Source organism: Penicillium daleae (genome assembly GCF_028827525.1).
Source record: "Penicillium daleae strain IBT 16125 chromosome Unknown utg000003l_segment0_segment0, whole genome shotgun sequence".
In the NCBI taxonomy this organism is placed as follows: Eukaryota; Fungi; Ascomycota; class Eurotiomycetes; order Eurotiales; family Aspergillaceae; genus Penicillium; species Penicillium daleae.
Window position 1 is genome coordinate 456,520 of NW_026623151.1, and position 13,795 is coordinate 470,314.

The following is a 13,795-nucleotide window of genomic DNA, read 5'->3' on the forward strand; positions in this document are numbered from 1 at the left end:
GGTTAGAGAGGGATTTTTCCTCATGCTCACTCGGTGAGTCGGACCGCATCCGCCAGTGTGATCATCGGCGCTCCGCCTCCATCCCCTCCCACTCTCGTTCGCATCTGTGTCACGCCGCGTTTCCTCGCAGGTCAGCTACCAGAGACTGGCAACAACCATGCAACCTCTCCGATGGCTAGGCATCTTGCCCGGTGCTTGGGGCGTTCGGGGGGAGACTATTTCCAAAGATGAGCTTTGTGTGACTGCGATCTTTTCAGCATACAATTATATCTCTTTTAAGGGAGACCCCGAGAAGGGAATGTGGGAGACGCGCTGTCGGAACCCATTCAAAGTTGCATCTATCTATGCATCATCGGAGATTTATTGTCACGACGAGGAGCGTCGTACTGGACTAACACAGTTGGCGAAACTATGTCAGGAGGTGGGCCATAGCGAATTACTGTCAAGAGCTGCTGTTGCAGAGCATCTTACCGAGGAGAGCATCCGCAACATGAGAATTGTGGATTATTTGGAGCTCTCACGGGTGAACTACCAGAATACTCCCGTTCTTCTTTCTGCATCATATTTCAATCGCATGTTCGATACAATTGTATGTGCGAAGAGAAAGTGGTATGACACCACCGTGCAAACCCCACGGAGGCTAACCCTCAGACATCTAGGACTCTTGGCAATTCGAGACATGGTCACATCACGCCTTTAGGTACGGATTCCCACTTCTAATACATTGAGCATCTGCCGGGGTAAACTGATTTAGATATTTCCAAATAAGCTACGTTGGGTACGCCTATTGGGCAGGAATTTTATCACTGGGAGTCCTCTATCGCCTATATGGTTGGATGCTTCTTGGTCGACAGCAACACATCGAGTCTGGCCTGGAGTCCACCATATATCGCTCAATCTGGCGTCGACTGTCATTTTTGGAATGCGTTGTTCATTGGATTTTAACACATCTGATTATCCTGTCCCCGCTTGCTGGTCAAGGGCGGCGTTTAATTGGTTGTACATTCCCATCGCGAGCAGATGCACTTGCAGTGGGAGGCTTTTGGATACTAAGTATTATCCTAAGTGTGGTTGGTTACCGAACTTTTCAGGGCAATATCTAGTATGTTCTGCCTGATCGTGTCGAGATGATTACTCTTCTAACGATCTGCAGCTGGCCCGACGTCACTAGTCAGATTCTACGCTATTCAGCTGATCGGACCGGAATCATGTCATTCGCGAACTTCCTTCTATTAATTGTATTCGCCGGACGCAATAACATATTAATCTGGGCCACTGGGTGGAGTTTTGCGACCTTTAACGTCTTTCATCGTCATGTGGCACGGATCGCAACGTTTCAAGCAGTGGCCCATTCAGTCCTATATTTCGTGATATATATTCGAGGTGAGTGATAGTATTTCCATGCACCAACGGCCGGGAGGGCCATTCCAACCCAATACAGACTACTAAGCGATGCGACCGGGGTAGTCAACAAATTATGGAAGGAAATCACCAAAGTTTATATCCTCTGGGGGGTTTTGGTGAGACTCTCACGGCCAGTGGCTACTAGCTTCTGAATGCTGACAAACTCTAGACATTTATCCTGATGATTTTGGTTTTAATCACTTCATTGGATCGTATGCGTGCCGCGTCCTACGAGCTTTTTATGGTAGCTCACATTCTTTTGTCTGTGATCACTCTCGTTGGCTGTTTCTAGTGGGTCCACTCCAGCTCATGTCGACCCAATCCGTATATGCTGACACCCGAAGCCATACCATTGTCTTTGAAGGGCACGAGTATTGGGAGTATCTGTGGCCATCCGTGATAATTTGGGCAACCGATCGCTGTCTGAGGATCGTTCGGCTAGTTTATTGTAACGTCCACGTTAGGCTGTCTAAGGGCAAGTTCATAAATGTCACAGAGTCTCGCATGACATACGACGAAGTAGCCGATGTCATTCGGTTGGAGGTCACCCCAGGAATGCCAGGTTTACAGGCTAGGCCGGGAGACTACTACTTCTTGTATCAGCCATTCCGCTTCACCGGCTGGGAGAACCATCCGTTTACTGTTGGAGCTTGGAGCTACGAATCGGATCCGCGTGGAGCGCCACTGGAAATCGTTGGCAAACCTTGGGACTCTATCGATAATTCTCAGCTTCCACTTCTATCTGAGACCATTTTTAGTCATCGAAGCTTGGGCGGAAGGAAAATGCCATTTCAACAATCTCTGATCCCAAAGCTGACCTTCTGGATTCGTCCCTACAATGGCTGGACGCAACAGCTTCGCAAGCAATGTTTGCGTGTGTCGAACCAACCTGTTCACACCACTATGCTTCTCGAAGGCCCGTATGGACACAACGTCCCTCTCTGGAGATACGAATCAGTGTTGATCATCGTGGGAGGGACTGGCATTGCCGCCGCGGTGCCATATCTTCATGATCATCTCCAAAGGTCTACCAATCACTGGTCAGACACATCGGAAGAAAAGTTACAAACCCGAGAGATCGAATTAGTCTGGACTACACGACAGCCAGCTTTCCTTCGTGACCTTGCCGATCGTGAACTCAAACAGATGCTTGACCGGGAAGACTTTCGTGCCTCTTTCTATGCCACGGGATCCTCGGATAGATTTCGCGAGGATTGGAATGCTGTTGGATATACAGTCCAGATGGGTCGACCAAATCTTCAGTCGATAATTCTGAGCCATTCCTGTGATACCTCTGCGGCTGGGATGAAGTTAGCCATTTTGGTTTGTGGACCAACTGGGATGGCCGACGAGGCGCGTGCGGCAATACACCTGGCAAGGCAACAAGGTTACCAGAACATTGAGTATGTAGAAGAGTCATTTACCTGGTGAACTAATATATCAACAGGTGTGACGTGTGATGGGCACCGAGACCTTTGCACTGTTGTGTGTTTGCGGTGAAGATATGCTGAAAGGTTCCCACATCATAGAATAATAGATCATGGATTTTGAGCATTAACAGGCCCCTTGGAAAAAGAAATATTTGATGCGCCCGTGGGTTGTTACCTTGTCATTCGCCAGATGCTATCCGGTTACTCAATTGTTATTGTAAGCGTTGAGAGAGATCGGCTTCATTGAAGCCTTGTGCGGAGTAGAGCAGGGGAATACTCTACGGGAAGCACTGTGGTATGCGTGACGCAGGAGGTTGTTCCTGCACATCCTTGCATGAATTTGTTGATTTTAAATAATTCTCCCAAATCGAGAGTTGCAGCCAATTGTGGCACTGAATGTCAGTAATTGAGATCCCAACCGCCAAGGTCTCTGAAAAAGAAAACACATACATATAGCAGGGTTAATCTTGTACATCGCCCGCTGTCATGGTCAGAATAGCCGATAGCCGGTCGCGACCTGTTGCCTCTTCGTCAGTCTTGTTTTTTTTTAACTTGTGGTTTTCCTTTAATCATTAGCGGGCGATCGTCCGCCCCCGGAATGACTAATTAACAAGTTCGATGCTTGATAGATCACATCGCCGATCTCTCCGGGAAGCATAATACATACTGTTGTTGCCGCCGCCCCAATGCAAAAAGCAAAATTTATTGCATCCCGAGGGTTGATCATAATCTCAACCTAGAAATATCCTTGCCAATAGTCCCCAGCCATATCAGCTCCCCACAGTTCGTGTTTAGGGCAGCCTGGCATCCACTTTATGCTAGGATGTGGACCTCAGCCATGTTTACCCTATAGGAACTATTAGGTGGTTAGTAGTCACAACCAATTCTCAATATACTCCGGACTCCGTGCAGCTAGCTATACCGGGTTTTGACGGATCGGCAGGGACCGCAGGGCCTGGTTCCTGCAGCCACATTCCCCGGGTTGAACATGTCCTACGCTGCCATCGCTAGTCATCTTGGCCTAGCAAGAGGGAGCTTGCCAGGAACCCTGTTTACCGTTCCGCATCAAGTAAGAATCTACAGTTGCCACCAGCAGGGTCCCCTACGTTATTGACTTCTCTGATCCGCTTTGTGAGACCAATTGCATCTAGCTCGACAAAAACATATCTGTTTGGGTGACAAAGTACAGTAATCCTCAGCTCGAGGCATCTTGATGGGGGTCTAGAATACTGAACGACGAATATAAAAAGTAATCCTGTTTCCAGTTCAAGTTTGATTCTTCATTCTCCAACTCATCACTTTTCCAACCATTCTCCTACCTTCAAGGGCTTTCAGTCACTCATTTCCCAAATAATCACCTCTTGTTTTTATCAACCCCCAAACCATCAAAATGAAGTTCTTCGCCTCTGCTCTCCTCTTCGCTGCCACTGCTCTGGCTCTCCCTTCCTCCGGTGACGGTGCTACCAGCCAGGGTAACGGTGTTCAGTACCCCCTTTCCAAGGACGTTTCCTTCAACCAGGCCAACGCCAAGTGTGGCAACGACGCCGTCGTCTCCTGCTGCAACAAGAAGTCTACCACTGGCTCGGTCACCACTGCCAACAACGGGCCCCTCGCCGGCGTTCTGGCAAATGCTGTGGGTGGCGGCCCCGGTGCCGACGGCCTGGGTCTCTTCAACGGCTGCAATGACCTCAACCTGAACGGTAAGAAGCTTACTGAGGTCCTGCAAATATTTGGCATTGTCTGATTTCCGCGTAGTGCCCGTCCTGAACCTCGTTCCCGTGAACGCCCAAGATCTGGTCAACAAGAAGTGCCAGCAGAACATTGCTTGCTGCCAGAACACTCGCTCCGAGGCGGTATGTCATTCTTCTCTCTTACTAGTCCTCATGAAAAGACGCAGCTAATAAAATTTAGAACGGTGATCTTGTCGGCGTTGCTCTGCCTTGCGTCGCTCTCAGCAGCCTCATTTAAATCTGACCCTTACGCTGCCACCCGCCCCGAGCAGATGATTCTGCGAGGCCTACCTTGTGCAATGCCATTGGGCCTACATGGGGAGAAGTGTACAATGCACTTACGTACATATATGTACACATGAGCGCCTGGGCGAGGGCCTTTTGCTCTGGTGCATCGAGATCAGCAACTTCTCATCCACGGGTCGCTGCTTTTTCTCTCGCGTACCATGTCGTTCGTTCTATTCTCATTTGTCGTCTTTGTTAGGACGTTCAATTAATGTAATTAAAGCATATTTAATAGAAGGTCCTTGCTGCATACTACCAGTGTTTCTTGTCATCAAACTTGTTTTTGTGAAAGTCTAGGTTGATCTGTTACATTAGGTAGGTGCCTCTTTTGTTCGCAGATCTGTTTTCCCTCAGATTATTATTAATCTCGTGAGTCTTCGTTACCACCCAGTGGCTTGGCTTAAGTAGACAGGGAGTATGGAAGCACTGTAGTGTCCAAGAAGCGTCTAGTAATCACTCATATGGCTATCTATTGGTTTATGGCTGTGCAAAACCGAAGCAAATCCATCAGTGACATGGGGCTGTGCAGTAAGAGGAAAGCATGGCTACATTGAGCGATCCACCTTCACATACGGGTAGAGGATATAAGACTCTTTTCATTCGGACCCTGCAGCTGTCAAGCATCTTTGTATGCATGAAGGAGCAGAGGTATTGTGGATACGCCGATACCGGGCTGATTGGTTAGATCTACAGTCCACACTGGCAAGCCCACACTACCACACGAAGACAGATGCCGTAACACGCATAACTTTGACGGCGGACTAAAGCAGGATCTTGGCAACATTTCTACCACGGTCCATCCGGATCAACTAGTGGTGGTCCACTCCAGTCGAAACTGGCTCAGCCGGATTTACAGTCTCCCTCCACAACACTTGATGGAATGCACACAAAACAAGACTAGTCCACGTGGAGGATGAGGTGCACGTCAACGCAATACCAAATCCGAATCCATGGTCATAATCTATTCCAAAGATCCACAGCTTGTTCTCTTTCCCACGATTGGGATGGTTCGTCACGCCATGCAGGGAAACTTCGAAATTATCTGATCCGAGCGGGGCGCTGAGAGGCCCGCCAGCCGACTCAAAGTGGATCCCATGACCAGGTATTTTCCGGTATATACGCTGAATACAGATCGGTCGAGCGTATTACTTGTGTATACACTAATGATATTATGACAATTCAATTGATGAATCTGACGAAAAGTTCCGGAGCGAATATCCGCCTTTGGAAACTTGTTTGGCCGATCGCTGTCACCCTCGAGCAGAGTCGGACAGATATCCACAGACTCATCTCGCCCGGGGACAACTTCGGGGCGTATTCCGAACAGCCCACTGCAAGACATCGGGTTTAAGCGCTTATGGGTGCAAGTAGCTCAAGGTCTACCAGTATTCTACCTTGTTACTAGCAAGACCTCCCCTCTGAGAGGCTATCCTCAAGGACAACTACCACGATGAGAGCTTACAAGGCACCTCACGCTACTGTACTCACCTTCGCTTCTGTGTGTCCATGACGTGGAGTGGGCCCTCTATCATCCCAAGAGATTTTAGAATCATTGCAACGTACTATGGATGACTCTCGGAAGTTCTAACTACAACATTCTGACTACGAAGTATACTTTAGTACAGTATAGACAAATTGACGGGTGATGCCGCTAACCAGCTGTCCATCCCGTTTCCTTCGTACGAATCCACCTTCCAATACGCTGCTCCACCATGCCCGCCTATCTGATTGATCAATGGCTATCTAATCTGATACGGGGGAAAAAAAATAAAACAATAAAAAATTATTGCCGCGGTATCATCGGCTCCTGTTATAAGCCCACGGATGCGCTCCATCTTTTTCCGAGATCGCACACTTGCTCTTCAACTCACCCCTTCGCCTTCCAGGCCTCTAGCTTGATATCAGCCATGGCTGTTCCCCGGAGTGTTCATCGACTGCAGCAGACGCTGTCCCATATCCAACCACCACCAGCACCCCTTCAATGGTCAATTGTAGCGGGACCGACTCAACCGAAGCTACTGGATATTACCCTGGGCGAGCTACTGACGCTGCAAGCGCTACAATATGGAGATTACGAGTGCTTGGTATTTCCATGGACCGGGGCCCGATGGACCTATGCGGATCTGAAGGATGAGGTAGATCGTCTTGCGCGGGGCATGCTTGCCATGGGCATTCAAAAAGGCGATCGCGTTGGCATTATGGCGGGTAATTGTGAACAGTATATTTCTATCTTCTTTGCGGCCGCGCGAGTCGGTGCGATTTTGGTGGTGTTGAACAACACATATACTCCCTCGGAGCTGTACTATGCTTTGAATCATACCGGTAACTCCTCCAATTGTACGTCCAATTGCGACAGATGAGTATGCAGCTAACTTGGGCCAATCTACAATCGCAATACAGATTGCCGCTTGTTGTTCATGACTCCTCACATCGGCCGCCATAACCTCGAGGAAGTCTTGAAAGAGCTAGGCCCCAAGCCCAAGCAGAACAACACTTCAAAATGTGTGGACGAGATTGTGATCCTTCGCGGTTACTACAAGGATTTCCCCACCTACGACGAGATCATTAGCCGGGGCCAGTCACAAGCGGCTCATCTACTACAGGATCGTGAGGCCGAATTGCGCCCTGACGACGTGTGTAACTTGCAATTCACCAGCGGCTCGACTGGAAATCCCAAGGCAGCCATGTTGACTCACCGGTAAGTATTTTGGAGATGGCACCAAATGGCAACTACAAGTTCAATGCTCATTAATTACTCGACAGTAACCTTGTGAATAACTCGCGATTCATTGGTGACCGTATGAACCTTTCTTCCTTCGATATACTCTGCTGTCCACCTCCACTCTTCCATTGTTTCGGACTGGTTCTAGGAATGCTGGCGGTGGTGACCCACGGCTCGAAGATTGTCTTCCCCAGCGAAACATTCGATCCCAAGGCAGTGCTACATGCCATCTCGGACGAAAAATGTACAGCACTGCATGGTGTCCCCACTATGTTCGAAGCCATCCTCAGCATCCCCAAGCCTGCTGGCTTTGATACCTCGAACCTGCGCACGGGTATTATTGCCGGAGCTCCCGTTCCACGACCATTGATGAAGCGACTTTTGGAAGAACTGAATATGACCGAGTATACCAGTAGCTATGGTATGAAACACGCCACAAAGCACCCCATTTGCTTTATCCGCCCTCACTTTTTTTCTCCTATCCTTCTTCATTTCTTCTCTATGCTAATGCGATATCCTCTACTAGGTCTCACCGAGGCTTCGCCTACCTGCTTCAATGCCTTCACCACCGATAGCATCCACACGCGATTGACCACGGTCGGCAAGATCCTCCCCCACGCCCGCGCAAAGATTATCGATGAAAAGGGGAACGTTGTCCCTATTGGTCAGCGGGGCGAACTCTGCATCGCTGGATACCAACTCACCAAAGGCTACTGGCATAACCCGGAGAAAACAGCCGAAACTCTCGTCAAGGATGCCGACGGAGTGACCTGGCTGAAGACGGGCGACGAGGCTTCATTCAACGAGCGAGGCTACTGCAGCATCACCGGTCGGTTTAAGGATATCATCATTCGTGGTGGCGAGAACATATACCCCCTTGAGATTGAGGAGCGTTTGGCGGCACACCCACACATCGAGCTGGCCTCCGTTATCGGAATTCCCGATTCCAAGTACGGCGAGGTTGTTGGCGCGTTCATTCAGCTCGCTGCTGGTCACGCCCGACCAACCGATGAAGAGCTGCGTGCCTGGGCCCGGGAGACCCTCGGTCGTCACAAGGCGCCGCAATATGTGTTTGTCTTTGGCGAGGAGGGCGTTCCCAGCACGGTACCAGTGACGGGGAGCGGAAAAGTGCGAAAGGTGGAGTTGCGGCAGATGGCGACGGCAGCGCTGGCGCAACGAGGAGTCCAGGCGTAATGTAATGCTTTGTTGGCAACATTTAGAACGTGTCGGATTGTGCTATTACCCGGTCTATGAGTTCTTTTTCTGCCTATCACTTCATTTTCTAGTCTGGTTGTGTTACATAGTTAGAAGGGTTTACGGGTGAAAAATTTTCGATTGATCTCGCCGGACAATCTTATCAGATGGCGCGATTCGTGTCTTCGAATTTACAAAACCAAATACAAAACAAATGGAGCCTTCGGAATCCACTAGTAATGCTGACGAAAGCTGGGCAAATTGCGCGATTTCCTTAGCGACTTGGCAGGCCTGGCCAGTGTGTTTGGTCGGAGTTTCATTATTTTTTTTCCTTTCTTCGCTGGTTCTATTCTATTTTCGGGTTGGGTCGGATTAAGTGGCCTGTTTCGGGAAAATCAGATTAGATGCGGATCTTGTCTGATCGAGATTCCGTACGTGATTGGCCAGACACGTTCTCGACAAAGTCATTGGAATCCCGCCCAGAACCGCGGGACTCATGTCCCACGGATGGCAAGCAAATCCTCTAGGGTATTACTCAATGATTCTGCTCGGGGTATGCCGGGATACTCCAAGTACTCGTACCACCATCGGACTGGAACCCTAACACTCCACTCGACTGTCCTAGGCACCTTGCTCAGGTCACTCCGGCTAGGATCGGATTGGATCTGATAAGTTCGTACTGGCGCCAAGAGGCAGAATACACGAAATTCGGTAAGGGGTGTCGCCCTCTCCAATGTCTAGTGGACCAGAATTGTGGAACATCACCCATGTCGCATCTGATAAGATCAAAATGATCTACTGTATTCGGGCTGGCTGGTTGCCGAGCCAGACATCTTCCCCCTTGATCGTTGGCGGGCCTTGCTCATAGCACAGTATATTATACTTTGTACAGCCAGGATTTTCACATTTCGTGGCCCTTTTTGCCTTTCCCCTCCTTTCCTTACTTTGCGCCCTCCCTGCCTAGTTTTTCCCTCAAGATGCCCTCCAACGACGGCGTGCTGGCAGTTGCCCGCTCCTTTCGAGTTCTCGTTATCGGTGGCTCCTATGGAGGTCTCTCGGCTGCTCTGAATCTCTGGGATCTCTCGCGAGGTCGCCTGCCTCGCTTCAACTATGCCTACGAGGGCCCACCCCCAGCACACCGGATTCCCATTCAAACCACCATTGTGGATGAGCGCGACGGATACTGTATGCAAACGCGAACTGCTGGTAAACGAATTATGGCATCTTGCTAACGCGGTCGTCCCAGACCATCTCATCGGGACTCCCAAGTCTCTGGCTTGCGAAAAAATGGCCACCGAGTCATGGACTCGATTCCAAGATATTCCCGCACTCAAGTCTCCAAATTTCAAAATCATCCAAGGCAGCGTCAGCAAGGTAGATTGTGCCGCCAAGGTCGCCCACATCACAGATACGACGACTAAGTCAACTATCACCGAGCCCTATGACTATCTCATCGTGGCTTCCGGCCTGCGCCGAGAGTATCCCACCGTTCCTGAGTCTCTGCAACGGGATGATTTCCTCGAGGAGGCCAGGAAACACGCCGAGAATGTTCGAAATGCCCAAGGGGTTGTGATTGTCGGTGGAGGTGCGCGTTTTTCTTCCGGTATCATTTTTAATTTTGCCTTTTCTGATTAACCTAACTCTTCGATCGTGGAACCACAGGCGCAGTTGGAGTGGAAATGGCTGCAGAGCTGAAAATGCTTGAGCCACAGCAGAAAGTGACCCTGATTCATTCCCGGAGTCGGCTACTCTCCTCCGAGCCATTGCCCGATGAGGTTGCAAAGCGTGTTTGCTCTATTCTGCAGGAGGAAGGTGTTGAAGTGATACTGGGCCAGCGGGTGATTGACACCACCGCGGTTGATGCGGAAGCTGGCCAGCGAATGTGGCGCTTGACACTGGGTGATAGGCAGCAGATCATGACAGGCCATGTATTGAGCGCCATTTCGCGATGCGTTCCCACATCCACGTATCTACCAGCGCAGACCTTGGACAAGGAAGGTTATGTGAAGGTCCATTCATCGTAAGTCGCGTCTGAACTTTCTCCATCCGTACCTCTTTTGAGATAGTCGACTCACACGCTACCAGATTGCAATTTTCGGGAGATATCCCCAATTCAGAGCATCATTATGCCGTCGGGGATCTTGCGGCTTGGCCCGGTATTAAACGCTGTGGAGGCGCAATGCACATGGGCCATTATGCAGCGCTGAATATTCATCAACAGATGCTGGCTGAGTGTAGTGGAGAGAAGCCCAGCTTGACGACCCTCAATCCTTCCCCCGCCGTAATTGGATTGGCCCTAGGAACGAAGGCTGTCTCGTATACACCAGACGAGGGTACACGACATGGAGAGGAGCTCCTGGTTAGCTTGTTTGGAGAGGACATGGCCAACACCAGTAAGTTTACTGAGACAATCCCATCTGTGCAGGCTATCTGAGCCCCGATGATGGCTAACTTTGAAGCTCAGGCTGTCGTAATTATTTGAAATTGTCCGAGCCGTGCCAGGCGTGATAACTATCTGCCCGAGTGTGCAGTCGACGCGCTAACATCCACAGGTGGATTGGACCATGCTTTATGGGAGTTTGAAGTTCTTTGCTCTGAGTACAGCGTACTTTCCGAAATTGGCAGGAAGGTCGGAGTCTCTTTTAGGACGGGTCACTTGTGCAATGTCACGGTATCCGATATAGACTGATTTTTACTGAGTCCGGAATCAATGCGTTTGGCTTCCACGATGTCACCTCTCTAATGAATAGCGAAGGAATACCTCCGCTCCGTGTCATGTATTGAGTGTTGGACTGGAATGCGGATACTGCCAACAGCTCACACAGTAGGAGGTGTGTCTGCCGAAGCGATCAATCGCACCCAGTTGGAAGCCCCGGCAAGAGAGACAAACTACATAGAAGTTGCCATTCATGACGACATGAGCTCCAGGGCCATAACGTGCCTTGCCACTGCGAGGTTTCAGTCCACAGTCGACGCAGAAGCGCTTGCTACTATCCCGGCCTTCTCGGCTCCGGCGCCGCCGTAGCATGCTCTCTCCAAACTGACTTGCCGGGCGCAGCCGAAGACAGTAGCGACACGCGTAGACATCGCGTAGACGGGCCCAGTCGGTTGATTCGATGAGTAGCAGTTCCTGATGTGATGGCTTGGGGATCAAATCGTAAAAGTAGGCACAGGTCAGCCTGAAGTGGAGCAGATCGTCGAGAGGGAGAAAGGAGGTAATCAAGACATGCAGTTCAGGGGGGAGCCGAAAGACTGGGGGCATTGATTGGGGTTAAATGGGGAGATCATGTCTCCGTGGAGGATTTGAGTTATATGGTGGATGGGCGAGTTGGAGATGGGCAGACTTGAAGATGACGAGGTTCCCAGGAAGGTGAGTTGGGCGGTTGTGGTAATAATACCATGGTTACCATACATAGACTGGGGTGAACTGTAAGCACTTTGTGTGATTATGGTCCATAAAGTACCGTCATGGTATGTATCGGACTGACGGTTGACAGTAAATCCGTTTGTATGTATCTTTTTTCGTGGATTCAATGGATTTTGTTCCGTTTGGTATTCACGATAGTGAGAATAGTGCATATCTGTTCCAACTTGAGTCCACTCTGCGTCCACTCTATTGGCTATCATAGGTCATTCAGGCCGTTGCAGACCCTGGTTCCTGGAACTACTCCTGGAACTACTATTTAAGCTGCTTATGCTTACGATGACGCTGACGCCAAGACCAGGTGGTTGTTTGCTATTCGACGACCATTGAACAAAGGACCATGATCCCGGGCTCATTGTTGACTTTCTCTCTCTTGTACAACCTGACATCCTTCTACTTTTCTCTCGTGGCACCCCAATGCATGCTCCTCCTCCCCCTTAAGAACCCCACTTGCCACGGAATTCATTCCCTGCGGATTAGCAATCCGTTTCCACCTGTTTCCACCCCACCTCCATTGGCCAGCAGTGCAACGTGTTGAAAATGATCAGCATTATTAATCCAGATTCCAGGGGGAAATCCTCCATAGGGATTAAAGTCGGTCAGGAGCGGGAAGGCGGGGCAGGGTTCTACAGGGGACGTCTTTAAATCGGGATTTACCTCCCTTCCTGGAACCTGGAACCGTGGCTTGACTTTATACCCTTCTGCAGAACTTCGCACCTCATTCTCCTCCACTATGGCACCATTCGGCACGATTTACTCGTACATGCCCAGCCCTCGGGTCATGAAGGTACTGTACCTTTTGCTTTGTCTCTATTTGTCCCTTGCGAACCTTATCAGTGGCGCGGCTTGGCTAACACCTTTCGACATGACAGGCCCAGGCTGCGGCTAATGTGAATGGCTTGGAGCTGACCATCTTCCCCGACTTCGCCATGGGCAAGACCAACAAGACCGAGGACTTCCTCTCCAAGTTCCCTCTTGGCAAGGTCCCCGCCTTCGAGGGTGCCGACGGTACCAACCTCTTCGAGTCCGACGCTATTGCCCAGTACATCGCCGAGAGTGGTCCCGCCAGCGCCCAACTACTCGGTGCCACCCCTGCCGAGCGCGCGACCATCCGCCAGTGGATCAGCTTTGCCCAGGGTGAGATCCTGGACCCCGTCACCCAGTTGGCCCTGTGGCGTCTGAAGATGCGCCCCTACGACGAGGCCACTGAGAACAACAACCTGCAGCGCCTGGAGCGTTCGCTGGGCTGTCTCGAGACCCACCTGAAGGGCCGTTCCTGGTTCGCCAGCGAGGAGAAGATCAGCATGGCTGATATTACCGTTGCGTCCGCTCTGGTCTGGGGTTTCTCCATGTCCATCGATGCGGAGATGCGGGAGAAGTTCCCTCTCACTGTGGCCTGGTATGAGCGTGTTATTCAGGCTGAAGGTGTGAAGCAGGCCTTTGGAGAGAAGAACTTCGTTGAGAAGCGCCAGCCCTACCAGGGCTAAATTGGTGTTTTCTCGAGGATTCAAGACATGATAAACACCCTTAAAAAGTACTAAATAATGACGAATGAAATATCCACTGATCATGACTGTGCAGAATAATGATGTCTTGATAAAATGAG

The 13,795-nt window shown here is 50.3% G+C and overlaps 5 protein-coding genes across 5 annotated transcripts; all 5 read left to right on the top strand.

Annotated features, from left to right (window-relative positions):
- Nucleotides 1-157: 157 nt before the first annotated feature.
- Nucleotides 158-2,835, top strand: N7458_003734 (ferric reductase family protein; the record flags this gene model as incomplete). Its single annotated transcript, XM_056907116.1, has 7 exons — nucleotides 158-589; nucleotides 660-700; nucleotides 755-1,102; nucleotides 1,154-1,383; nucleotides 1,468-1,520; nucleotides 1,574-1,695; nucleotides 1,749-2,835. The coding sequence occupies 7 exons, from the start codon at nucleotides 158-160 to the stop codon at nucleotides 2,833-2,835; spliced, it is 2,313 nt and encodes a 770-aa protein (XP_056768523.1).
- Nucleotides 2,836-4,224: 1,389 nt separating this feature from the next.
- N7458_003735 (hydrophobin family protein) lies at nucleotides 4,225-4,802 on the top strand (the record flags this gene model as incomplete). The annotated part of the gene is made up of 3 exons (XM_056907117.1): nucleotides 4,225-4,534; nucleotides 4,590-4,687; nucleotides 4,746-4,802. The coding sequence occupies 3 exons, from the start codon at nucleotides 4,225-4,227 to the stop codon at nucleotides 4,800-4,802; spliced, it is 465 nt and encodes a 154-aa protein (XP_056768524.1).
- Nucleotides 4,803-6,756: 1,954 nt separating this feature from the next.
- N7458_003736 (AMP-dependent synthetase/ligase) lies at nucleotides 6,757-8,765 on the top strand (the record flags this gene model as incomplete). Its single annotated transcript, XM_056907118.1, has 4 exons — nucleotides 6,757-7,186; nucleotides 7,250-7,547; nucleotides 7,613-7,992; nucleotides 8,098-8,765. 4 exons carry the CDS (start codon nucleotides 6,757-6,759, stop codon nucleotides 8,763-8,765), a joined length of 1,776 nt encoding a protein of 591 aa, XP_056768525.1.
- Nucleotides 8,766-9,742: 977 nt separating this feature from the next.
- N7458_003737 (FAD-dependent pyridine nucleotide-disulfide oxidoreductase) lies at nucleotides 9,743-11,199 on the top strand (the record flags this gene model as incomplete). Its single annotated transcript, XM_056907119.1, has 4 exons — nucleotides 9,743-9,950; nucleotides 10,012-10,350; nucleotides 10,428-10,785; nucleotides 10,851-11,199. 4 exons carry the CDS (start codon nucleotides 9,743-9,745, stop codon nucleotides 11,197-11,199), a joined length of 1,254 nt encoding a protein of 417 aa, XP_056768526.1.
- Nucleotides 11,200-12,922: 1,723 nt separating this feature from the next.
- N7458_003738 (glutathione S-transferase family protein) lies at nucleotides 12,923-13,676 on the top strand (the record flags this gene model as incomplete). Its single annotated transcript, XM_056907120.1, has 2 exons — nucleotides 12,923-12,976; nucleotides 13,062-13,676. 2 exons carry the CDS (start codon nucleotides 12,923-12,925, stop codon nucleotides 13,674-13,676), a joined length of 669 nt encoding a protein of 222 aa, XP_056768527.1.
- Between the last annotated feature and the right edge of the window lie 119 nt (nucleotides 13,677-13,795).